Source organism: Dipodomys merriami, unplaced genomic scaffold (assembly GCF_024711535.1).
Source record: "Dipodomys merriami isolate MVZ:Mamm:240054 unplaced genomic scaffold, mDipMer1.0.p SCAF_11, whole genome shotgun sequence".
NCBI classification, from domain to species: domain Eukaryota; kingdom Metazoa; phylum Chordata; class Mammalia; order Rodentia; family Heteromyidae; genus Dipodomys; species Dipodomys merriami.
In genome coordinates this window covers 50,136,016-50,160,721 of record NW_027202382.1, presented here as the reverse complement: position 1 = coordinate 50,160,721, position 24,706 = coordinate 50,136,016, and the positions used below count along the sequence as shown (strand labels likewise).

General features: G+C 48.9%; 1 protein-coding gene across 4 annotated transcripts in view; it reads right to left on the bottom strand.

The window, feature by feature from the left end:
• Cacna1b (calcium voltage-gated channel subunit alpha1 B) overlaps positions 1 to 24,706 on the bottom strand; it is a 170,185-nt gene that overhangs the window by 78,328 nt on the left and 67,151 nt on the right. For 3 of the 4 annotated variants that reach the window (XM_070015201.1, XM_070015198.1, XM_070015200.1), the window contains 5 exons: positions 24,595 to 24,662; positions 22,807 to 22,913; positions 18,525 to 18,587; positions 13,896 to 14,705; positions 11,632 to 11,849 (listed from right to left, as the gene is read on the bottom strand). In XM_070015201.1, the coding sequence (XP_069871302.1) occupies positions 11,632 to 11,849; positions 13,896 to 14,705; positions 18,525 to 18,587; positions 22,807 to 22,913; positions 24,595 to 24,662 (1,266 nt within the window). The remainder of the gene's footprint in view (positions 1 to 11,631; positions 11,850 to 13,895; positions 14,706 to 18,524; positions 18,588 to 22,806; positions 22,914 to 24,594; positions 24,663 to 24,706) is intronic. The other variant, XM_070015199.1, reaches the window with a different exon arrangement.

The following is a 24,706-nucleotide window of genomic DNA, read 5'->3' as shown; positions in this document are numbered from 1 at the left end:
TCAAGCCCCACAAAAGATTAAAAAAAACAAACTCAAGTAAAACTTTCTTCAAATATATCTATATAACTAGGCTGAAAATCAGATATAAAAAAGATATATCATGAAAGTATTAATAAAAAGCAAGAGTAAATATATTAATAAGATAGTATGAAATTCAGAAAGAAAATTACACGGTCCAGAGAAGGGACAATGATAAGATTATTCCACTAAAAAGACACAGAAGCTGTAACTGTAGGTACCATACATTATTGTTGTATACAACATAAATGCACATATATAAAGCAACAACTGAAATGAAAGAGATAAACACACATTTATAGTTAGAGACCTGAGCATCTCTTTCTCAACAATTGATAGATCTAGACAGAAAATAAGCACTTAAATAACACTAATCAGCAGAACAGAACTAGCCTAGAATGGAACAAGGCAAGCCTCTACCCAACAACAGAAGAACACATGTTCTCGTCCAATGCCCACAGAATATATATCTTATGCCATATCCTGAGATTTAAAACAAACCTTAACAAACTTAAAAGAACTATAATAATACAGAGTGTGGTTACTAACCACAAAGTAGTCAAACTAGGAGACAATAATAGAAGGCAGCAGGAAAATCTCCAATTAAAATAGACCACATACTTCTAAATAACCCACCACTCAAAGAGGAAGACTCAAAGGAAAATTTTTAATTAGAACTGAAAAAATTAAAATATAGCACAAATTTTAATATTTTTAGAAGCAGTGCCAAGAAGGAAACATGTAGTGCTATTTGCATTAAAATTAAAAATACCTTTTATTTATAAAGTCAAACATGAAGTTATATAAATCTGAGATGAAAGGGTATATAATTAGTAACATGTAAAATAACATCAAAATGGAATTTTATTACAAAATTGATTATAAATATCTTATCACACAACACTATTCACCATAGCTAAGATATGGAACCATCCCAGATGTCCCTCAGTAAATGAATGGATAAAGAAAATGTGGTGTGTGTGTGTGTATATATATATATAATGGAATTCTATGCCTCCATCAGAAAAAAAATGACACTGCCCCATTTGTTACAAAATGGAAAGACTTGGAAAAAATTATATTAAGTAAAGTGAGCCAGACCCAAAGAAACATGGTTTCCCTTATTTGCAATAACTAGTATACATCTAACATAATCTTACCAGATAAGCATATGACCATGTACATATGACCATACAATATGATGCTAAGCAAAATGAACCCCAAGATATGGACACAAAGAGGTTTTTTCTTTTTGCTGTTGTTTTTAATGTATTATGTGATTCTTCTGTTTCTTTTGTGTGTTCTTCCACCTATGGTACAACCCTTGTTGTCACTGTATTTGATGCTGGTGCCCTGCATCTTGTACATACATTTTTCTAATTTGGGGAGTGGAAGGGAAATAACAAAATGCTGAAACAAGGATACTGGTTGATTCATTGTAACAATGAGACATACAAGATAGTTCAGTGGTAGAGTGGTAGAGTGCTAGCCTTGAGCTGAAGAGCTAAGGGACAGCACCCAGGCCCAGAGTAAATTGAGAAGTACAAGACACTATGTTGAAAACCAACTTTACAACTTGGGAGGATGGAGGAGCTGGGGAGGGAAGGGATAGTAGGGGAAAAACAAAGAAGGGAGTAACAATGCTGTATAGGAAATGTACTCATTATCTTACTCACATAACTGTAACCACACGGTACAGTATCTTTACAATAATTTTTTTTTTTAAATATCTAAGCCGGGCGCCGGTGGCTCATGCCTGTAATCCTAGCTACTCAGGATGCTGAGATCTGAGGATGGAGGTTCAAAGCCATCCCAGGCAGGAAAGTCTGTGAGACTCTTATCTCCAATAAAACCACTAGAAAACCGGAAGTGGTGTGGTGGCTCAAGTGGGAGAGCACTAGCCTTGAGATGAAAAGCTGAGGGACAGCACCCAAGCCCACGGCTGACAAAAAAGTCTGAATATTGTTCTGCCACCAGCTATTAATTCTTAATTCTTTGTATACCTGGGGTCTCTGAGAAAACATGTATGTACAGTGGATATAGCTAGACGTTCTAAAACTATCAATAAGGAAGAGCCTTGAACTAGGTCCACAGAAGCAATAATCAAATGCCTACCCTGACAGTTATTCTTCTACTAAGATTTCTTTTATGAAATATGCTTACTTTGTCTTTATGTCATCTGTTAGCAAGACTGTTGATAAATATGCTGAGACTACTGTTACCTACAGTGATGGATTAAATAAATATCAAACTATTAAAAAAAAGGAAGGAAAGAAAAAGAAAGGAAGGAAAGAAGGCAGGAAGGCAGGAAGGAAGGAAGGCAGGAAGGAAAGAGGAAAAAGCATTAAGTTAAAAACCAAAGTTCCCATACCCACCACAGGAAACTTTAAAAAAGAAGCAAGGCAACCATAAAGCAAACAGAAAGAGGAAAATAATGAAGAGGAGAATTCAAATTAGCACCTAAAAATAATAGGCAAGAGTCAATGAAACAAGAATCCAATATCTAAACAACAAACACTCAGCAAAACTGACAGAGTGATGACCCGGAGGGTGTGACCAGGAGGGGTGTGAGTACAGACTGCAGACAGCAGGGTATGGCCAGGAGGGGTGTGAGTACAGACTGCAGACAGCAGGGTGTGACCAGGAGGGGTGTGACTAGACTGCAGACAGCAGGGTGTGACCAGGAGGGGTGTGACTACAGACTGCAGACAGCAGGGTATGGCCAGGAGGGGTGTGAGTACAGACTGCAGACAGCAGGGTGTGACCAGGAGTGGTGTGACTACAGACTGCGGACAGCAGTGGGATGAGGAGGAAGCACACAACTGTATACACAATGAACACACTCTTCCTCAAAAAGCATAAACTATAACTCACACAGTACAAATAGATAACACAGCCTTGGAACTGTTAAATATTTTTTTCAGCACTAGGGATTGAATTCAAAGTCTATTACTTGCTAGTCACCCATTCTAGCCCTTAAGCCACGACCCCAAACCTATTAAAGCTTTCTCTTCATCATCATTGGCTAGCCAACTGAGTGTATTCATCAAAAGCAAGTGTTTCTTAGGACATGAGGCCCAGCAACTTCCTGAGTCTATCATGAAGAACTCAACCTCACCAGAATATCTGCAGTTCTGGAGCACTATTTTTATTTATTATTACTAATATTACTATTAACCGTATCATTACAATTATTTGAGACAAGGTCTAACTCTATATCCACACTGGCCTTGAGGTCCTAATCCTCCTGCCTCAGCTTTCTCTGTGCTAGGGTTATAAGCACAGAAGCTAATATTTTATTTAAAAATTCCCCAAATAACTAGGTGCCAGTGGTTCACATCTGTAATCCTAACTACTCAGGAGGCTGAGATCTGAGAATTGCACTTTGAAACCAGCCCAAGAAGAGAGTCTAAGAAACTGCTACCTTCAATGGAGCACAAAATAGCAGACTGGAGATATGTCACAACTGGTGAGGTCTAGTCATAAGCAAAAAAGCTGAGAAAAAGCACAAACCCCTGAGTTCAAGCTATGGTGCCAACACACACACACACACACACACACACACACACACACACACACACACACACACACACACACACACACACACACACACACACACACACACACACACACACACACACACACACACACACACACACACACACACACACACACACACTCAGCAAATTCTACTAAACATTTAAAGAAAAATTAACACCAATCCAACACCATTTATTCTGGGTAATAGAAGAGGGAATAATTCCATTAAAAACATTTTATCAATCAAATATTACTCTGATAACCAAACTAGACAAGCCACTATGTATTGTTCTGTAGAACAACATAATCTCATGACTTTAGAGATAACTCTCCAAGATAGTATTGATCCACATAAACAATCATAATTAGCAGAAGAAAAATCTTGATACAGAAAATAACTTGACAAAACTGAACAACCACTGTGATAATTTAAAAAAAAACTCTTGGAAAAAGAGAAAGGAGGAACTTCTTCAACTTGATTTAAAAAAATCTACAAGCCAAATTATAGCTGACAACACAAAAAATGGTGAAAAATCAAGTCAGTCTTGCATGATAGTACTAGGGTGTCAGTTTTTAGAACAGATTTTTTTTGTTGTTTTTTTGGGGGGGGGTCCAGTAGTGGGGCCTGAACTCTGGGCTTGGGCGCTGTCCCTCAGCTCTTCAGCTCAAGGCTAGCACTCTACCACTTGAGCCACAGTGCCACTTCCGGCTTTTTTCTTTTTGCTTTTTGCTTATGTGGTGCTGAGGAATCGAACCCAGGGCCTCAGGCATGCAAGGCAAGCGCTCTACCACTGAGCCACCTTCCCAGCCCCTAGAACAGCTTTTAACAGCACTACACACCACAGCCAGGACATGAAGAAAGAAGAAGAAACAAAAGGAAAAAGGAAACAGCTCATCCACAGGTTATTCTCTATAGATTCCAAGGAATCTATAAGCATAGACTTGGAGAACATATAAGCTGAAGTTATGTGATTTAATTATAATTTTATTACAATGAAGACATCAAATGTAAGCTCTATAGGGTATAGTTTTAATTAGTACTCAGAGGAAAAGTCAAACCTTATATAATCATATGATAAGAATTAAACAATAAAATAAAATATACAACTGAAAAAGTTAGAAAAGGAACAAAGTGAAACTAAAGAAACTTGGAAAAAAGCTGGTGGCTCACACCTATAATCCTAGCTACTCTGGAGATCTGAGGACCGTGGTTCAGAGCTAGACCAGACAGGAAAGACCATGAGACTCTTTTCTACCAACCTTGAACAAAAAAAACAGACACAGCATTCCAGGACCAGCACAAAAAAAAAAAAAAAAAATAGGAAATAAGTTATAAAGACAAAATATTTAAAACAAACCATATTAGAATTAATAAGATACTATTTTTCATTTTATTAAAAAATTTTATAAAACATATAAACCACTAACTACTTAAGAAAAAGGGGGAAATAAATATACATATATATGATTTTTAAAATGACAAGAGGAACAGAACATTGAACCAGAGAAAAACTACAGAGAAAAAAAACCAAACCAAACACCTGGGCATAATATCTTATGCAGGTCTCTAAACATTCAGATACAGTGAGACCAAAGGAGGACACTCTTAAGAGAGGACAGAAAGGTATAAGGGCTATGTGCATCTGATCATAAAAAATAGTATTTATCAAAATGAACTCCAGAAAATGAAAACAGGAGTTTTTTTCTTTTTTTTTCTTTTTCTTTTCTTTTCAATTTCTTTTTGCTGGTTTGTTTATATGTCTTTGGGAGTGTAAGGGGAGTCACAGAAATGGAAGGACAAAGGGTGAAAAATGCAACAATGGAACTCACTGGACATGAAAATGAACTATGTAACTTGTCAGTGCAGGGTGGGAGGGAAAAACTGGGAGGAAGTGAGGGAAGGGGTGATACTGTCCAAAAAGACATGCACTCATCACCTGACTTATGTAACTATAACTCTTCTGCATATCACCTTAATAATAACAATGAAAAATTAAAATTAAAAACTAAAGCCACTCCTTTGCTTAAGTGTATGAAAATAAGATCAAGTGGATAATTCTGAGGAAAATGTCCTATCGCAGGAGACTATGATATTTAAACAGACCAAAATCCAAAGAACTACCCTAGAAAAATAGACCACACATAGACCATTTCACAAGAGAACTCTACCAAATATATATTTTTTTTTGGGGGGGGAGGTCTGGTCGTGGGGCCTGAACTCAGGGCCTGGGCGCTGTCCCTCAGCTCTTCAGCTCAAGGCTAGCGCTCTACCGCTTGAGCCACAGCGCCACTTCTGGCTTTTTTCTTATGTGGTGCTGAGGAATCGAACCCAGGGCATCGTGCATGCAAGGCAAGCACTCTACCACTGAGCCACCTTCCCAGCCCCTCTACCAAATATTTAAAGACCAAATAATTCTAATACTACTTGAAATGTCCCAGAGCACAGAAAACATCCTAATTCTTTCCATGAACTAGTAACATGTACATCTCACAGAATAGTTCTTCATTCAAGTAAAACTTTCCAGGGCTGGGAAGGTGGCTCAGTGATAGAGTACTTGCCTTGCATGCATGAGGCCCTGGGTTCAATTCCTCAGCACCATAAAAGCAGAAAAAGCCATAAGCAGCATTGTGGCCCCAAGTAGTAAAGCGCTAGCCTTGAGCTGAAGAGCTGAGGGACAGCGCCCAGGCCTAGGGTTCAGGCCCCATGACTGACAAAAATAAATAAATAAAACTTTCCAGGACAGAACCCTAAGTTCCATAATGCCCAGACTTAGGAAAAATTTCTATCGGTCAATGTTACTGGATTTCTTGATGATGTTTATGTGGGAAAAATGTATATGTCCTACAACCTTAACACAATGTTTTAATAATATGTGGAGGAAAAAAAAAAAATCTCAGGCAAGAGTCCCAATTCAGCTGATAGATTTTCAGAAACATATATAGGCATTTTGAAAGCATAAAATTTCAATAAAGTTGCTCATTAACAGCTATTTTAATGGTGATCATGAAAAAAGATGCTAAGGATTTTATGTCCTAATGTGCTAGACTGTGACTTTTCTATGTTTAATTATGCTTTATTTATATTTTATTAACTTGAGATTTCAAGTTGACATGATACATATACTTTGTTGATATTTAAAATGGTGCAAAATGGCAAGAATATGGCTTAGTAGGAAAGTTTTTCTCCTGTTTTCTAGCCCCAACATTATGAAAATAATACAATATAATGTAAAATATAAAATACAGGTCTCATTTGAAACAACTGATTTTCAGGAATTGAATAGTAAAGTTATACAAGTGATAACTGTGGTTTGCCCCGGCCATGCAGGCCCTGTGCAGACACCTCACTTCCCTACCTCTTAATCAGTTTCTGCCCAATATCTGTGTTACCTAGGTAACTGACACATCTGGAAGCAGTAACCTCCCGCTCCTGCTAGGTCACATCCTGGGCCGTCTCTGGTCATGCCTCCCATCTGACCATAGGAGGGTCCCAGGCCCTGAGATTACATCCAGATCCAGTGTGGCCACACCTTTCCCCCACCTGGCCACATCTCTTCTTGATAAGTGTGGGGGGGGGGGTGGTAAGGGAGTAAGGTTAGGGTTACAGGTAGGTCAACTCTTCCGGTCATGCCTCTCCATCGTGTAAGGCAGCAGTTTGGTAAATAAACTTCTTTTCCTGCCTGAATACCACGTGGTGTTCTCTTCATTGGCTACCTAATGAAACCTACCTATTTAACATACCTTACACTAACTATACAGCATTAACATCTAAACCTTGTAATTCTTAACCCTAATACAAAACAGCATCAAAACGCCTCACTTAGAAAATATCAATCTTCTAGATACTCAGGAGGCTCAGATCTAAGGATCACAGTTCAAAGCCATCCCAGGCACTAAAGTCTCTGAGACTCTTATCTCCAATGAACCATCATAAAGCCAGAAGTGGAGCTGTGGTTCAAGTGGCAGAATGATAGTCTTGAACAGAAAAAGCTAAGAAACAATGCCCAGGCCATAAATTCAAGCCCCAGTATACACACACACATCATCCTAACAGTCTTACATAAAATATTAATCAAAATCCAACAGCTTAAAAAATAATATAATAAAGAACTCATTCTAAGATCGCAAAAATGGTTCCTTATCAAGATTTTTTTTTTATTCGGTCATGGGTCTGAACTCTGGGCCTGGGCGCTGTCCCTCAGCTCTTCAGCTCAAGGCTAGCACCCTACCACTTGAGTCACAGAGCCACTTCTTACTTTTTTCTGCTTATGTGGTGCTGAGGAATCGAACTCAGGGCCTCATACATGCAAGGCAAGCACTCTACCACTGAGCCAACTTCCAGCCCCCTTATCAAGAATTTTTTGCCTATATAATTCCATATTCAACAGAAAAATATGATCTCTGTGGATGCTAAAAATACCTTCAGAAAATTCAACATAGCTGCCAAATAAAAACATTTAACAAAATCAGAATTACTGGGTACTATAACATGATTTTACACACAGTTTCAGACATCCCTTCACCAGACATGTCTCAAACCAGAATCTTACTTACAAACAAGGCATGGGTACCCACTGACTCCAGTGTTACCCAACAGTGTGTCAGTCAATGCAATCAGACAAATAAATCATAATGAGAGGCCTAAGTCTTGGGAAAAAAGAGAACTAGATTTGTGAGAATGGGGGGGGGGTAGAAATTTTGATAATGTACTTGTAAAAAGAGAGAACACTAAAACTAATACAAAATTTGAGGATTCAGAAAAATAGAAGATATATAATTTGGGGGTGGGGGAATCTCTGTAGACCAGGAAGCTTAATGCCATAAATTTACAGTCTCAAATTTCATCTCTTTTTTTGTTCTCTCTAGGGGACATTTCACACTCAAACCCTGATACCCAAAGTTCTACAGCCATCTTAAATGCTAAATCCATTTACTCCATCTCCAGGAGTCCACAAAGTCTTAACAGTCCCATCATTATTCAAAAGCCCAAGTTTAAAATTTCCTCTGAGAACCAAAGCAAATTCTTAGCCATGAGTCCCTGGTAAAAATTAAAACAAAGTTACATACTTCCAAAATATAATGACATTGAATAAACATTCCAATTCCAAAATGCAAGAATAGGAGCGTAGAAAGGAAGATGGATGCAAAGCAAGACTGAAACCCAGCAGAACATTAGAACCTGTAACTAGTGCTATGTCCAGTATCAAGGCACTCCTGATGAGGTCAGCGGCCCCACTTCTCAGGTATCACTGTGGGAATGTAAAATGGTGCAGTCATTTTGGAAGACAGTTTGGCAGTTTGGTTTTTTGGTTTTTTTTTAGTTCAATTGGTAATTTATTTTGTTTTGTTTTGTTTGTTCCAACAATCCAAGGAATATTTTTATGGGTTCTCAGAAAGTTACTATTTTTCAACACGTATATGATAAAAAAAAATCTTTGAAGACAAGAAACCATGTGTAATCTAAAAATTACAACTTTTGGTGATGGAGGGGTTATTTTTATGCTACTTGACCATTCAGACAGCAATAGTTTCACAATATACATATTTTTATACTAACAAAAGACTGGATGATCTGGTGTATTCAAAATGTAATATTTTGTGCTCAATCAACAATTTCTTTTTTTTTAAAGAATTTTTTTTTTTGGGGGGGGGGGTCCTGTAGTGGGGCCTAAACTCTGGGCCTGGGCGCTGTCCCTCAGTTCTTCAGCTCAAGGCTAGCACTCTACCACTTGAGCCACAGCACCACTTCTGGCTTTTTTCTTTTTGCTTATGTGGTGCTGAGGAATGGAACCCAGGGCCTCAGGCATGCAAGGCAAGCGCTCTACCACTGAGCCACCTTCCCAGCCCGTCAATTGGCAGTTTCTTAAAAAAAAAAAAATAAGCTGGGCGTTGGTGGCTCACACCTGTAATCCTAGCTATTCAGGAGGCTAAGATCTGAGGATTGCGGTTCAAAGCTAGCCCAAGCAGGAAAGTCTGTGAGACTTTTATCTCCAATAAACCACCAGAAAACCAGAAGTAGTGCTGTGACTCAAGTGGTAGAGTGCTAGCCTTGAGCTAAAGAGCTGAGGAACAGCGCCCAGGCCCAGAGTTCAAGCCCCATGACGGATGATGGAGGGGGAGGGGGGGAGTAATCTGAGAATCTGACCATATAACCAACCGCTCAAGTGTTTACTCAAACTAGCTATAGAACATGTCAGCAGGGGTAAGAATGTGGCTCAGTGGTACAGTGCTTGCCTCGCATGCATGAAGCCCTGGGTTCAATTCCTCAGTACCACATAAACAGAAAAGGCCGGAAGTGGTGCTGTGGCTCAAGTAGTATAGTGCTTGCTTTGAGCTGAAGAGCTCAGGGATAGCACCCCGGCCCAGAGTTCAAGCCCCATGACTGCCAAAAAAAAAAAAAAAAAGAATATGTCAGCATGGCCAAGTGGTCTAAGATGCCAGACTCAAGTTTTCACTTCCCAAATTAGTTGTAAACAGATCACAAAAAAAACCTGAACACACCAGGCACCAGTGGCTCACACCTGTAATCCTAGCTAATCAGGAGGCTGAGATTTGAGGACTACAGTTCAAAGCCAGCCCAGGCAGGAAAGTCCATGACTCTTATCTCCAATTAATTACCAGAAAACCAGAAGTGTCTCTGTGGCTCAAATGGTAGAGCACTAGTCTTGAGCTGAAGAGCTCAGGGACGGCGCCCAGGTACAGAGTTCAAGCCCAAGGACCAAAAACAAACCAACAACAACTACAAAAAAATAACCTGAACATGAGTATCTATTTATAATTGCCAAAAATGGAATAACAATGTCCTTCACTAAGTGAGTGGACTTTTGTCCATCTGTATAACTGTGTAATCTAGTACTGAAAAGGAATGGCTGATGAAGCAACTTAATGACATGGAGTAAGTGATATGCTAAGTGAAAGACCCACCCTGAAAAGGTCGTTTCTGGAAAAGGCAAAATTAGAAGCAGTTAAAATATGAGTGGTTGCCAGCAAGGATGAGGGGCTGAGGGAACAAAGGTCTCTTGTGAACAAAAGCCAGGCAAATCCAGAGAGAATCAGAGGAAGCTGGAAAAACAGACTCCTTGTGCCCAAGAAAAATGAAACAAGAATGGACCAGGATATCTTTCTTTTGAGGAAACTGAGAGTAAGGGAAGAGTGAGTGAGCAGCCACAGCCACCACCGTCCTGGTCCACCTGGGACTGTGCCTGGTTGGGGCCCCAGTGAGAGACAAAGTACACGAAGGAAAGGTATGTGAATGTGTATGGTGTAACAACATCTGCAAACAGGGATATAATGTGCAGGGCACCTGATCAAGCTGGCCAATTTCCTCCTGAACTCGGTGCTTTATGGCCTTCTGTGAGGTCCATCCTATCCCTCCTGGAATGTTTTCTCTATAGAGTCTCTGCGTTCACACACTTTCCCTACTACAGGAGAGCCACATTAGTCACTTGCAGGCCTTTGCCTACTACACAGCTTGTTCACCTTGCCCTCACTGCCTGTTCCCTCAGGTTTATCTCCCCATGTGGAAAGAAAGAAGGCAGCTTGGGAAAAGGACACATAAGCAAGTGGGAGAAAGCTATGAGATCTACCTCTCCTCCTACAAGCTCTCAGTCCCAGTTAAGACCGTGGCCACAGTTTTTAGCAGCTTTTGTTCAACCATAAAGGGTTATGTCATTTTGCATCTGTGGTCTGTCTTTCTGGCAAGATTGGCCCTCTCCACTGTATTTTCAGTCCTCTCACACCCAGCCTGGAAGTAGCTAGAAACACTTGAAAGCCGTGTGTGTGTGTGTGTGTGTGTGTGTGTGTGTGTGTGTGTGTGTGTGTGTGTGTGTGTGTGTGTGTGTGTGTGTGTGTGTGTGTGTGTGTGTGTGTGTGTGTGTTAAATGGAGCTTAACCTACAGTTGCCTCTGAGTCAATAGAAGGCAAAGAGACACCAAGGGACAAATGCTCACAGCAAAGGACTTTCTCTTCAGCTGGGAGCACAATTCATAGAGACAAGCTGGATCCCCAGCAGTTGCATGGAGCCATAGAGATGGTATAGCTGGGCCTGTGCCACTGGAACAGGAAGATACTCACTGGGAGCCACTGCAGTCTCCCCAGGAGGTCCTGTCAATGTCACTGGGATGTGCACAGTTGTGCTAGGGTCTGAGGGTTGACTGCCCATTCGAGTGACATTCCGCTGGTTGTCCACATCCTCTGGCTGTTCCTCCACCTTCTGGAGAGAGGTGCTGGGCAGTGTGTGCACAGGACCCATGCTCGCCACCCCACTGGCCTCAAGGCCACAGTGAGACTCCCTGAAACAGGAAACAAATGTCAGTCTGAGGCAATGCCAAAACTGTCAAGTCTACAAACCTACTCCTTAACCTCTACCTCTGCCCAGGCCAAGGAAAGCCCCAACTATCTCTTCTGCTACTCTGTCATTTTGTACCGGCTTCTGTTGCCCTGTACACTTTTGTGTCTTTCTGTCCAGAAGGTAGTCAGGGCACTAACTCATCTGTATTCCCTGGCAGAACCAGGTACTGTTGACATCACAGTAGACATGTGGATCAGAACTGAATGCAGAATGAAATGGTCTGGAGTCCAACACTTCCCAAGAAATCTGGACCTGTTGTACCACCAAGCCTCAGGCCCAGCAAAGACCCTTGCACACAAAGACAGTGCCTCCGTTGGGCTGGTCCTAGTGGTATCCTCTGACTTCCTTGTCCTGGTTGACTTGTGGCCTCAGTCCCCATGTCTCTTGCAGTCTGGAGCCAGGGAGCAAGTAGATGGCCTAGGGTCCCTTTCTGCACTCATCTGGCCCCTCAGTTGTTCCACCCTGCCCAGAGCCTCTTCAGGCTCCCCTCAGGCTTTTCAGCCCTCCTTCTTCCACAGTACTTCCAGATTTTCCTTCCCTTCAGGCCACTCAGTCCTGATATGTGTGTGGGCTGGCACTCAGGGCCTTATCCTCTCCTCTTACTTGGCTTTTCACTAATGGCTGAAGCTATACCATTTACAATATGCCTCTAGTTCCAACTTTTTGCAGGTGAACTGGAGTTGCATAGACTGTTTTCTTGGGCTGTCTCCAAACTGCAAGACACATATCAGCCTCCTGAGTAGCCAGGATTATAGGTATGAGCCACCAGTACTTGCTGACAACAGCTTTGAGCTAAGCTCTCAGCCCCTTCCCTGGGAGCCTTAGATTGATGGCTAAAATTCACTGAACTCACCGGCTGCTGTGTCCCTCTGAGCATTTTACTAAGACAGAAAGGGGCCAGTGTCAGAAACAGGTGTTAGAACAGAATCACCTTGTTCTAACAGCCAGGTTATCAGGGTCCAGCATCAAACAGCCCAATTCCTTTCCTTCACGACTCCCATATAAAGGCACCAGGTCCCCAGATCCCCAGCTACCCAGTTCCCAATGTAACCAGGTCCCCACAATCCACATGTGCACACCTACTCAGGACTCCACACTACCACGGCCCTCAGGTCCCCCCGGCCCTCAGTTCCCACATGACCCTCAGGACCCCCCGGCCCTCAGGTCCCCTCAACCCTCAGGTCCCATACAATACTCAGGTCTCCAGCCCTCAGGTCCGCCCTCCCCCCTCCCCCCGGCCCTCAGGTCCCCTCCAGCCCTCAGATTCCCCGGCTCTCAGATCCCCCTCCGGCCCTCAGATCCTCAGGCCCTCAGATCCCCCGGCCCTCAGGTCCCCCTCCGGCCCTCAGATCCCCCTCCGGCCCTCAGATCCCCCTCCGGCCCTCAGATCCCCCTCCGGCCCTCAGATCCCCCTCAGGCCCTCAGGTCCCCTCCGGCCCTCAGATCCCCCTCCGGCCCTCAGATCCCCCTCCGGCCCTCAGATCCTCAGGCCCTCAGATCCCCCTCCGGCCCTCAGATCCTCCGGCCCTCAGATCCCCCGGCCCTCAGGTCCCCCTCCGGCCCTCAGATCCCCCTCCGGCCCTCAGATCCCCCTCCGGCCCTCAGATCCCCCTCCGGCCCTCAGATCCCCCTCAGGCCCTCAGGTCCCCTCCGGCCCTCAGATCCCCCTCCGGCCCTCAGATCCCCCTCCGGCCCTCAGATCCCCCTCCGGCCCTCAGATCCCCCTCCGGCCCTCAGATCCCCCTCCGGCCCTCAGGTCCCCTCCGGCCCTCAGGTCCCCTCCGGCCCTCAGATCCCCCTCCGGCCCTCAGATCCCCCTCCGGCTCTCAGATCCTCCGGCCCTCAGATCCCCCTCCGGCCCTCAGATCCCCCTCCAGCCCTCAGATCCCCCTCCGGCCCTCAGATCCCCCTCCGGCCCTCAGATCCCCCTCCGGCCCTCAGGTCCCCCGGCCCTCACGTACCTCGGGTCATTCCCGCGTGTCCATACCTGGGCTGGTGGTTCCGGACTTCCTTGTCCCCTCCCGCGCTCTCCGCCTCCTTCTCGGCCGCCTCCTTCTCCCCCGGCTCCTGGGGCTCCGGCGCGGGCAGCGCGCGGTGCCGCCCGCGGTGCCGCCGCGCGGGCTCCTCGCCGTTCTCCGCGTCCCGGGCTCCGGCGCGCGGGCCGCGGTGCCGCGGGCGCCGCTCGCTCTTGGCCGCGGGCGCCGCGCCCTCCTTGCCCGCGTCCGGGCCGTGCCGGTGGGCGCGGTGGCGCCGGGGCTCTCGCTCGGCGGCCTCCTCCGGGGAGCCGCGCCGGTGGTGGCGCCGGCCGCTGTCGGGGCCCGGGCCGCGGCCCCGCTCGCCCCGCGGCGCCTCGGGGCCGCCCGCCGCCTCCTTGCGGCGCGGGCGCGGGCGCTCCTCCCGCGCCGGCTCCTCCCGCGCCGGCGCCGGCTCGGCGCCCTCCACCTTCGAGACGTCGACCCGGTCCGGCTCGCCGGCCGCGGGCCCCGGGGCCTTTTCCCGGTCCCGGTGCCGGTGGTGTCGGCGCGGCGGGTCCGGGTCCGCGGCGGCCTCGGGGCCGTCGGGCCGGGCCCTGCTCCCCGCGGGGCCGCGGGGCCCGTCCCGGCCGGGCTCCACCACCAGCGGCCGGTCCAGGTGGGTCTTCATGTCGGGGCGCAGGCGGCGCGCGGAGGCGAAGCGCAGCCGCTCCTCGGGGTCCAGCTCGCTGTACAGCGCCTCGCAGCTGGCGCGCAGGTTCTGCAGCCGCAGCTGGCTGGCCCGCTGCTCCCACACCGAGCGCGCGCGGGCCGCGCTCTGCTGCCTGCGGGGAGAGGCAGCGCTGCCCACCGGCCTCCGCACGCCGGGGCAGTGCGGGTGGCAGGCGGCGGGGGCGGGGCACGCGCGGGGTCAGGGGGCACGCCCGGGGGGGCGGGGCACGCGGGGGGTCAGGGGTCACGCGCGGGGTCAGGGGTCACGCCCGGGGGGCGGGGCACGCGGGGTCAGGGGACACGCCCGGGGGGCGGGGCACGAGCGGGGGGGGGGGGGAGGGCGGGGGCACGCGGGGGTCAGGGGGCACGCCCGGGGGGGGGGCAAGGAGCACGCGTGGGGAGCAGGGGGCATGCGCGGGGCAGGGGGCACGCCCGGGGGGGCAGGGGGCACGCGCAGGGGGAGCAGGGGGCACGCCCGGGGGGGCAGGGGGCACGCGCAGGGTCAGGGGGCACGCCCGGGGGGAGCAGGGAGCACGCGTGGGGAGCAGGGGGCATGCGCGGGGCAGGGGGCACGCCGGGGGGGGGGGCAGGGAGCACGCGTGGGGAGCAGGGGGCATGCGCGGGGCAGGGGGCACGCCCGGGGGGGCAGGGGGCACGCGCGGGGGGAGCAGGGAGCACGCGTGGGGAGCAGGGGGCACGCGCGGTCCAGGACCCTCAGGACCCTGCGCACCAACGGCACTGGGCTGCCGAGGGGCCCTGGAGGCCACCAGGCAGGTCCCAGCGTCCAGGACAGGGGAAGAGTGGGCACCCTGGAGAGGTAGGAGACGGCTCCCTGGACACATGAGCAGCAGGCCAGACAGACCTGGGCGGAGGGAGGAAGGGTACAGACCCCGTGGAGGGGGGCCTAGGAGGCTCCCTGGGAGGGGGCCCTTGTTTTAGCACTAGAGCAGACATGACCCAGGAGAGGCCGGAGGAGCGCCCAGAGGTGCCTACTTCTGCAGACTGTTTCCCTGTGGCATCTCCAGGAAAGAAAGCTACTAGCCAGAAGCAGGCTCAGGAAGAGGCAGGTGTGGACACACAGAGCCACGTGAGCATCTGGCCCTCTGGGAGCAAAGACAGCTTCAGCCACTCCCAGAGGTGGTCTGGCCCTGACTGGAAAGCTTGCTGCTGGGTTCAGTGAACAGGAGCCCAGAAGTCATGTCTCCCTGGGCCACCAGTACTTTCCTCCCCGTGGCTCTGTGGGACCGGTAGCACAATGAGACATGGCCCTTGGGACTCCAGTACCCAGAGTGGCCAGCGGTCTACCTCAGACTGCACTGAAAGGCTACAGAAAGCTTGGGTCTCCCCTACAGCCTCGCTAGTTCAGGCATCTCCTGTCCCCCCTCCCAACAGCTCAGGGTACCCCTTGCATTCTGGGCCCTTTGCTGAGTGAGACCACCAAAGTGCTCCAAGTCCCATATCATGTGCAGCTAGACCCTTGTCTCCAGTCTCTGGAAAATCTTGTCCTTCAGGACAACTTTGGAGTAGCATCAGCACTCTGGGCTCCATCCATGCCTCCTGAATCCAGCCCTTATAACCACCTTTAAGACAGGAGTATCCCCTGTACCCATCTCACAGCAGAGGCTACTGGGTCTACAAAGAAGACACAACTTGTTTAGGGTCTGCAATAAGTCACTAATGGAATCAGGATCACAGGCATGCAGGGAAGAAGAGAAGAAGTGCCTGAAAAAGACACCAACCTTGACCAGACCCCCATCTGCCCTAAAGCACGTGGCCAGAAGCATCTGTAGAGGCCCAGGCCAACCACCTATAAGGACAAGGTCAACCCTGTTCTTTCAAGTAGCCTGTCCAAGACAGGTGGACAGCAAATCCTGTTTGGGTCCAGTGTGAGACGCCACTTCTGGACATCACCTTGCAAGTCTGAAGGCAAAAGAGCACAGTGCCTGCACCTCACTTGGGAGGTCAGGAAGGATTGATAGGGTGACCCAGGAGCATTTGCTGCTTCACTACCTCAGTCACCACCTATCACCTAAAGCAACAAAACTGTGCCTCAAGTGTACACTCCCCAGGGTACCCTCCAACAGACCACAGAGTCATGCCACTTCTGTCTGGACCCATCTTTCAACAACACTGGATGAGTGCAATGGAAGAAAGCCACCAGGCACAGGAGCCCTGGGAGGGCTGGTAGCTGGTCAATCTCTGGCCTCGCATCCAGAAGCCTCTGAAAAGGGAGGTGGTTCATTCAGATGTAGCCATTGCCTGGGGCCAGAATTATAGTTTTTTGTTGGGAAAGTGGGCAGTACAGACAATGGATGTGTGTGTAGTGCTGGCTGGAAGTTCAGGCCCTGAGACACAAGCCAGAATGGGTCTATACTGCAGTCTCTGGCAGTTTTGTCCCAGATGAGGCTCTCTGCCCCAGGAACCACCAGGAGTACAGAAGAGGCCAGCTTGCCCATGGGGCTAAGAGCCCCATAGAGCTAGCAGGATCTTCTCATGACTATCACACAGAGCAAGATACGGACCAGCTGTGCCAGGCTGCCTGCCCACTGACATCAGTCACTGTGACTCCTCCCCCATGCCCATAGCTCTGAGTCTGTCTGCTACTCTGGGCCTTGATATCATCAGATATCATGTCTATCATCAGCTATCATGTGTATATCTACCCATAATCCAGCAGGGACCACTGTACTCTGTGGTTAGATGTGAACACATGCAACTGCTTCTCCTCCCTGTGGGAATCTCAGGCATCCTCTTCTTGCCCCGGTCTTGTGTCTTGCTCTCTCTGACACACAAACCCCACTGACCTCTGCCCAGTGTTACCAGCACAGGCTTCTTACTCCACCCCTGTCCTCTGAGCAATTCAAGAGCTGAGAATGACAGACAAGCTACTCTGACCTACATCACAGGGCCTTGTAATTCTACTCAACATCCTTAAAGAGGCACGTACAGGAGCCGCCCCCATGATGTCCAGGCCCCAGTGTATAGGTGCAAACCTAGCCATGTGAGACAGAACATCTCACCCATGTGACTCAAGCCTTATGGACAACTACAGGGCTCAGAACATCTCAAAGGTCTGTGGTCATGCTGTGAGTTCTCTACATGGAGCCAGCCAGCCAACTATGGCTGCTAACAGTGTCGAAGCAGCGCTGATGTGCACCAACCCACACTGGCATCCATGCCTCATCGCTCATGGGGGTGAGGTGGTCAGGACCCAACAGGCTTTCTCACCATGTGAGCTAGCAGCAGCAGCCAGTGCTGGCGGGAAGACTGAGCTAGCTCTGTGCTCCTGCTGAGAGGTGCGTGAGGCAGGCAAGGACAACAGAAAGGGACATCTAGCTATGCCACCAGAGGGCTCCACTGCACTTGACCTTGAGGGCCAAGGCCCATCCTCCAGGGAAGATTCCTGGGGACAAGCCACTCCAAAGCACATCTCCAGAAGGAGGTGCTCAGGGGAGATCATGACCCTCCTGGCTTATGTACCACAAGTTCTAGCAGCTCTGCTCATGCTAGGAAAACCATGGACATGTTCCTCTCAAGTAAGAGAGGCTAGGAAGAACCCCTGAATGTCCCCTGAGAACTCTCTCTGCCTTCCCCATCCACAAGGCCCTGGCTGCACAGGAACCACAGGAGGCCTGAACCCATAGCACCCTGCCCACCCAGAGAAGCAGATGCATCTGACACACGAATGACTTCACATAACAGAGCAGGCAAGTGGACAGAGACCAGGATAGGAAGGCGGAATGCTGAGCTCAGAAAGAGCTGGGCCTGTGAGCAGGCTTTGGTGTGCCCACCATCCCCAGCCCAGGCCAGAGAGGCCTGGGGCCACCCATGAAGCGAATGACTCAGGTGGGAGAGCAGTTAGGAGTGGAGGGGAGGTGTGTGCATATAGCCATTATGGAGCCACGGATGGAAATCATAGCAGAGTGACTCACGGTGAGTTTACGCTGGAGACAGATGAGCTGCGAGATACAGTACCTCGAGTTTGCTTTACAAAACTGCACATGCAAGAAACAAAACATAAATAAGAGTGAGAAAACCAGAGGGGGACTTCTAAGAGACATTAGTGACACTCAGGCACCATGTCAGTGTGGGCATAGGCTGCAGTGCACATCTGTCAGATCGGCACTGGCCAAGACTCTGGGGCAAAAGATAAGGTAAGAACCAGTTCCTTATGCATAGAAAAGTGAGTGAATCCAACTCCACACTGGCTGGAAGATGAGACAATTCTCTCAGGTGCCATCCATAGTCTCAGCTCAGGTCACACTGCTTAGAGAGGAAGCAGAATTGGGAAGACCCTAAGCTAGATTTTCTGCAATTCCAACAGCCCTCCCCCCAATCCCTGGGCAGGCTGGACTTTGGTCCCTGGCCTCAGAATGCACACAACAAGTACAGGAAACAACAGTGCCCTTACCTACATTGCTGGCTAGTGTCCCGTCACCTACCCCACCTGTCTTCCCTGTGAGCACCTGACCCCCAGCTCCCAGGCTCAAGTCCCACTACTTCTGGCACATCCTTCAAGAGCAAATTTGGTTCCACCTTCCCTCTGGGTAAACCTCAGACATTCCCAAGTGACTGCACAGCAACCTTTTCCAGCCCAACAAAGAAAAGCCAAAACAATTTACAGCCATTTTCTTTTCATATTGGTTTCACGAGGAGAGCCAAGTGGTTTCCAGTGCCCTCTTCACAAAGCTGAGGGGGTCTCTGCACAACTGTAAAGAATTCAGAGCAGCTCAGAGTCCCATAAGCCCCACTATACACAGATATGTATAAGAATGTGGGTGATGTCAGATGAGTACGTGTTAACATGTGATGTGTTATATATGGCTGTGAGTGTATTTAAAAGAATCTCTGAGAGATTGTGTGTGACTGAGACTGAGTGTAAGAGTATGTGAATATGTGAGATCACAGATGAGCACACAACTGTGGGTTTGTAGATGTGACTGTGAGACTGTGTCTGATGGTGAATAGTGAGGTTATATATGAATGTATGTGTGTGACTGTGGTATGTAGATGTGACTATGAGATTGTGTCTGATGGTGAGTAGTGAGGTTATATATAAATGTATGTGTGTGACTGTATGTGGTATGTAAATGTGACTGTGAGATTGTGTCTGTGATGGTGAGTAGTGAGGTTATATATGAATGTATATGTGTGACTTTATGTGGATGTGTGGATGTATATAAGGATGCATGAAATGCTGTGTGCAAGATTGTGAATGCATGTGAATGTATGGGTATGTGTGAGAGACTGAGTGTAAAACTGTAACTCTGGAAAGGAATGTGAGATTGTGAGTGTGAGAATGAGTGAGTATGGATTAAGGATATGAGGTTGGAAGTGAGCATAAGATTGTGTGAGATTGCAAGCATAAGAGTGTGTTTATGTAAGATTTGACTGAGAGCTGGATGCTGATGTCTCACGCCTCTAATCCTAGCTCCTCAGGAGGCTGAGATCTGAGGAGCCAGTCCAGGCAGGAAAGTCCATGAAACTCTTATTTCCAATAAACTACTCAGAAAAATGCCAAAAGTGGTGCTGTGGCTCAAGTGGTAGAGTGCTCATCTTGAGCACAAATAGGTTCAGGGTCAGCACCCCAGCCCTGACTTCAAGCCCCAGGACCAGCAAAAGAAAAGAAAAGATTTAACTAAGAATGAGACTGGCCGAGTGCCAGTGGCTCACACCTGTAATCCTAGCTCCTCAGGAGACTGAGAACTGAAGATCCCAGTTCAAAGCCAGCCCAGGCAGGAAAGTCTGTGAGACACTTATCTCCAATAAACCACTAGAAAACTGAAGTGGTGCTGTGGCTCAAGTGGTAGAGTGCTCGCCTTGAGCTGAAGAGTGCAGGGACAGTGTCTAGGCCCAGAGTTCAAGCCTCACGACCAACAAAAAAAAAACAAAAACAAAAATAAAAACAAAAAAAGAATGAGACTATGGCTGTGTGAGATAGTATTAGATTGTGTATGACTTTGTGCTGGCATTCAAAAGCCAGGGTGAGGACAAGAATGCCACAACAGACAGAAGTAGGAAGATGGCACTGGGCTTAGTGTTCCCACTCCCAAACCCTGAAGGAACGGCTGGGGTGGTAGCACACAGCTATCCACTGCAGAGTGCCAACACTGTTATGCTGTCCAGAGCACCAAGAGCCTCGAACATATGGACAACGAGGGTCTGCTCAGCATTTGAGGTCTTGCACTACATCCTGGGAGAGCTTCCACGGTGCCATGGTGGCACTCTATGGGGGCCAGGGCCAGGGCTCTAGGGTGGAAGGCAGTGTTCTCCTCATCCCATAACACAGGCCACAGAAATGAACATCTAGACAGCTGTCAGCCCTCAAAGGTCTCAGCACAACCACAACAAGCAGACGGAGCAGTGGCCTGACATCACACCAGGCACATGGGGACAAGCGTCACCCCATGTGGGGGTCCTCCCTTCCTCCTAGGAGGGTGGCTCCGTGGGCAAACCACACCAATACCAAGCATATTACATAGAACAGAGACCCACAGCTGCACCCCACAGGCAGAGCCTGCATGGCCCTCACCGATCAGAGAGGGCACTGGCACTAGTCATGTGAGGGCGAGTGGCTAACCTAGGCCACTGCCCTGCCTGAGTGTAACAACTATGACAGTGGCTCTAGAGTGGACCTGTATGCAGTAGAACATCTATAGGGGAAAACAAGCACGCTCCCCACCTAGAAACCACCCTAGTGCTCAGGTTAGCATCCAGTGCCAAGTATCATTGTGCCCGAGGCTCCTCCACCTGCAACAATGTCTCCACACAGGACCGCAGTGGTACGGGACCATGGCAGTGGGGTTGTAGTGCCTGGACCTCATTTTTCAGTGGTCTGACAGTCTCTTGGCCCGTGCCAAAGAACCTAACATCCTCTTGTCTGAGGCCTCAGCTCAAATGGAATGGATACACTCCTGCACATCCTCAGGAGTGGCAGCCCTGGAGGCAACAAAGGCCAAGGGAAAAAGCTCGTCTCCTGGAACAGCAGAAAAGCCAAGTGCTAAAGAGAAACTACAGCTCCATGTGAGGCAGAACAAGCCAAATGCTCGCCTACAACCTTCTCTGCAAGAGACTAACACAAGTTTTCAGAGCTTATGTGAGGAACAGGACAGGGGCATCTGCCAGGTCACAGCAACCTCAGGACCAAGCTACTGAAGTAAATTGACCAACTGCCAGACAATGGAACAACAGGATTGAGTGGTGAGCCTCCAGCAGCGGCTGAGGCTGCCACATCCCTGGCCTGCCTGGCTCCCTCCCTAGGGCTGCAACCACTTCCAGCTGATTCTTCCCAGGCCAACACTTTCTGCTTGGTTTAGATCCTCTGCAAATGCCATCTCTCTGGATATCTCCAGGCAGAAACAAGGCCACTACATACACCCCCACACACACTTATGTGCCATGCACACAAGCCATCAACTCATGCATGCCTCACACACTCATCCATGTGCCAAGGCACACACTTAGCAGAGACAGCATATGCCAGCCTTGTGAACCTCTGGCTGTGCCTGGCACCATCAGCTGCAGAGCCTAGAGCCTGTAGCAGCAGCTTGGGTAAAACCTATGTTAGGACAGGCATGAGGCTGCAAAGCCGGCAGCCCAAGGTACACTTCTGCTCTCACAGTGCCCCCTGACCAAGCCATGTACTAAACTGTTCTTCCTCTTCAGAGCTAACATCTCTCAATGTCCTTTACCATACATACAAGCTTCAACACTGTGCCCGAGGCCCAGCTGGATGGGAGGGCTGCCCTAAACCTACCCTTCCTTTCTCATCACTTGAAAAGATGTTTCTGGAAGAAATATGAAGTTTTCTGGGTGGCTAAGGTGCCATCCAGAAGATGTTTTGGTTCACAGGACGTGGTTTTGAACCAGTGTGCTGACTGCTCACAAATGACTCCTGGGTTTCACCTGGAGAAAGGCTCTGGAGCTGTCCTGTGACCATCCGGGGACCAGTACGATGACCCAGCCAATCTCATCCAATATGGAGCTGCGCTTGGCATCCCCTGCCCACACACAGGTGGGAGAAAGCTACAGATCCTGTCTGGATGAACCTTTCTCTCCAGCTCCTCTTGACACCGTTCCAGAGGAAGTCTATTTCATCCAAAGCCCTGGCCGAGACAAAGGTGCTCTGAGGAGGCCTCTGGAGGGCCCTGGTATAGCCAGCCAGAGACCCTGCTGCTGCCCATGCCACCCTCAGGCTCTGCCCCAGGGCCTTACGTGGCAATGGAAATGTTGGCAGCAGACATGGGACTGACTTCAGCCACTTCTTTGGCCTTCTGTAGAGCAAGCTTCTGATTGGCAGCTTCTTCCATCTCTTCTTCATCCTGTTTGAACAACAGAAGCATCTGTCACCACAGGGTGCTGCAGTCACTCTTAGCTCTTCTTCCTAAAGCCTCTGCCCCTCCTGCCCTTGCACTGTGGGGCAGGGAAGCCAATCCCTGGGGGACATGGCCAACTGGGGCCCACCACACAAGCTCTCTGGCTCCCTTCAGTGACTTGACTTGCATGTCTGTGACACAAAGGTGACAGTCCCCAAATGTCATGTTTCAGTACTCTCAAACATGTGCCTGTGTCTGTATACTGATTGTATTCCTGAGAGCCAGCCCAATGCAAATTGGATGCCTGGACATTTCTGCCTCTTTATATTATGTACTTCACATTTACTCAAAAGCAAATCTGTATCTCCTCCCACCCCTCAGCTCTCTTGGAGTACTTTGTGCAGGAGGGGACCACTGCACCCTATCTCTGTACTGACCCAGGAGGATCCAGATATGCCACCAGCCGTTTCCCAGTGGGACCATATGCCGCCTTCAAGCTCTTCTGCAGGACCCCACTAGAGGGCAACCACCCACTCATCCCCAGCAGCAGCTGTGAAGTTCCACATGGCTGTCTGCCAACAGGATGAGATATGTGTGTGTATAAACACACACACACACACACACAATTCATGTGCGTATGTGTAGACACCTATCCAGGAAGAGGAACAGATATAAAGACAGACCCAAGCAGCCCCAGATCACTAAGCAAAACTAGCAAGTTGTGCTCTGGGGCTCGGGATCCATCGCTTCATGAAGTACACAGACATAGAAGGAAACAAAGACACACGCAACAGAGACAGCAGCAGGACAGCACTCGGGCCGTTTAGTGCCGAAGTGCAGAGGATGCGCACAGTGTAGCGCACCACATCCACCGCCAGGTGGCAGCACTCTCCACACTAGGGCCAGGGCTCGGGTCGCAGCGCAAGCCTCCAGGGGGGTGCCGTGACAGTGCAGCGTCCCAGGGCTCAGATGAGAGTGGCCGGGTGGGGAGCTGTGTCCCCTGGAGGGAAACCACAGAGGGAGATGTGTACAACTGAACCTCCCACTGCGCTCAGGAGTGAAAGATGAATACTAAATGGTCCCTGCCACAGTCTGCGAGAAGTCGCTGTCCTGCTGTGGCGCGGGTGTGTGGAGGCGGGGACACAGGCTGCTCCTCCAGGCTCCAGCAAGCCTTGCACCTGAGCACAGCACAGCACAGCATCCCTTCCCACTGTCCTTTCAGAGTAGCACAACTCCAGGGCTCACCTCAGGCATTCTCTTGTCTCTTGTCTCTGTGGGGACCCTGCATGCATCACGTGCCTACGGTGACCGGCGTACCGTGGAGCCCCTTGCCCCTGTTGCTGGGGGAGCTCTACCTAGTCTGTGCTCTCTCTAGTAGTGCCAGCACGTGAAGCTTCCCACACCCCACCCTGCTGTCCAGCCGAAACCTCCCTGGGAGCCTCATCCACATGTGGGTCTGCAGACGTGGCCACATCTTGTGGGCTTCTGCAGATACAACCCCCCTATATCCTGAGCCCAGATTAACCTCTGCTTGCTCAGGACTTTGAGGAGACTGCCCTGGACAGTGTTCATATGGATCATAACCCAGGAGCTGGCCTTCTCTACGACCCTGCAACTTCATTTAGCGTGACCTGGACTGTCCCCTCATCCTTCCTGGTACCCAGGTTTAAGTGATATTCTTACCTACCTTGGTTAACTCCTGAGCGTTAGCTAGGTTGTCCACAGCGATGGCCAGAAAGACATTTAGCAGGGTGTCTGGTCGGTTCCAGCTAAGGAAAGGGTCCTTGACCGTAACTGTT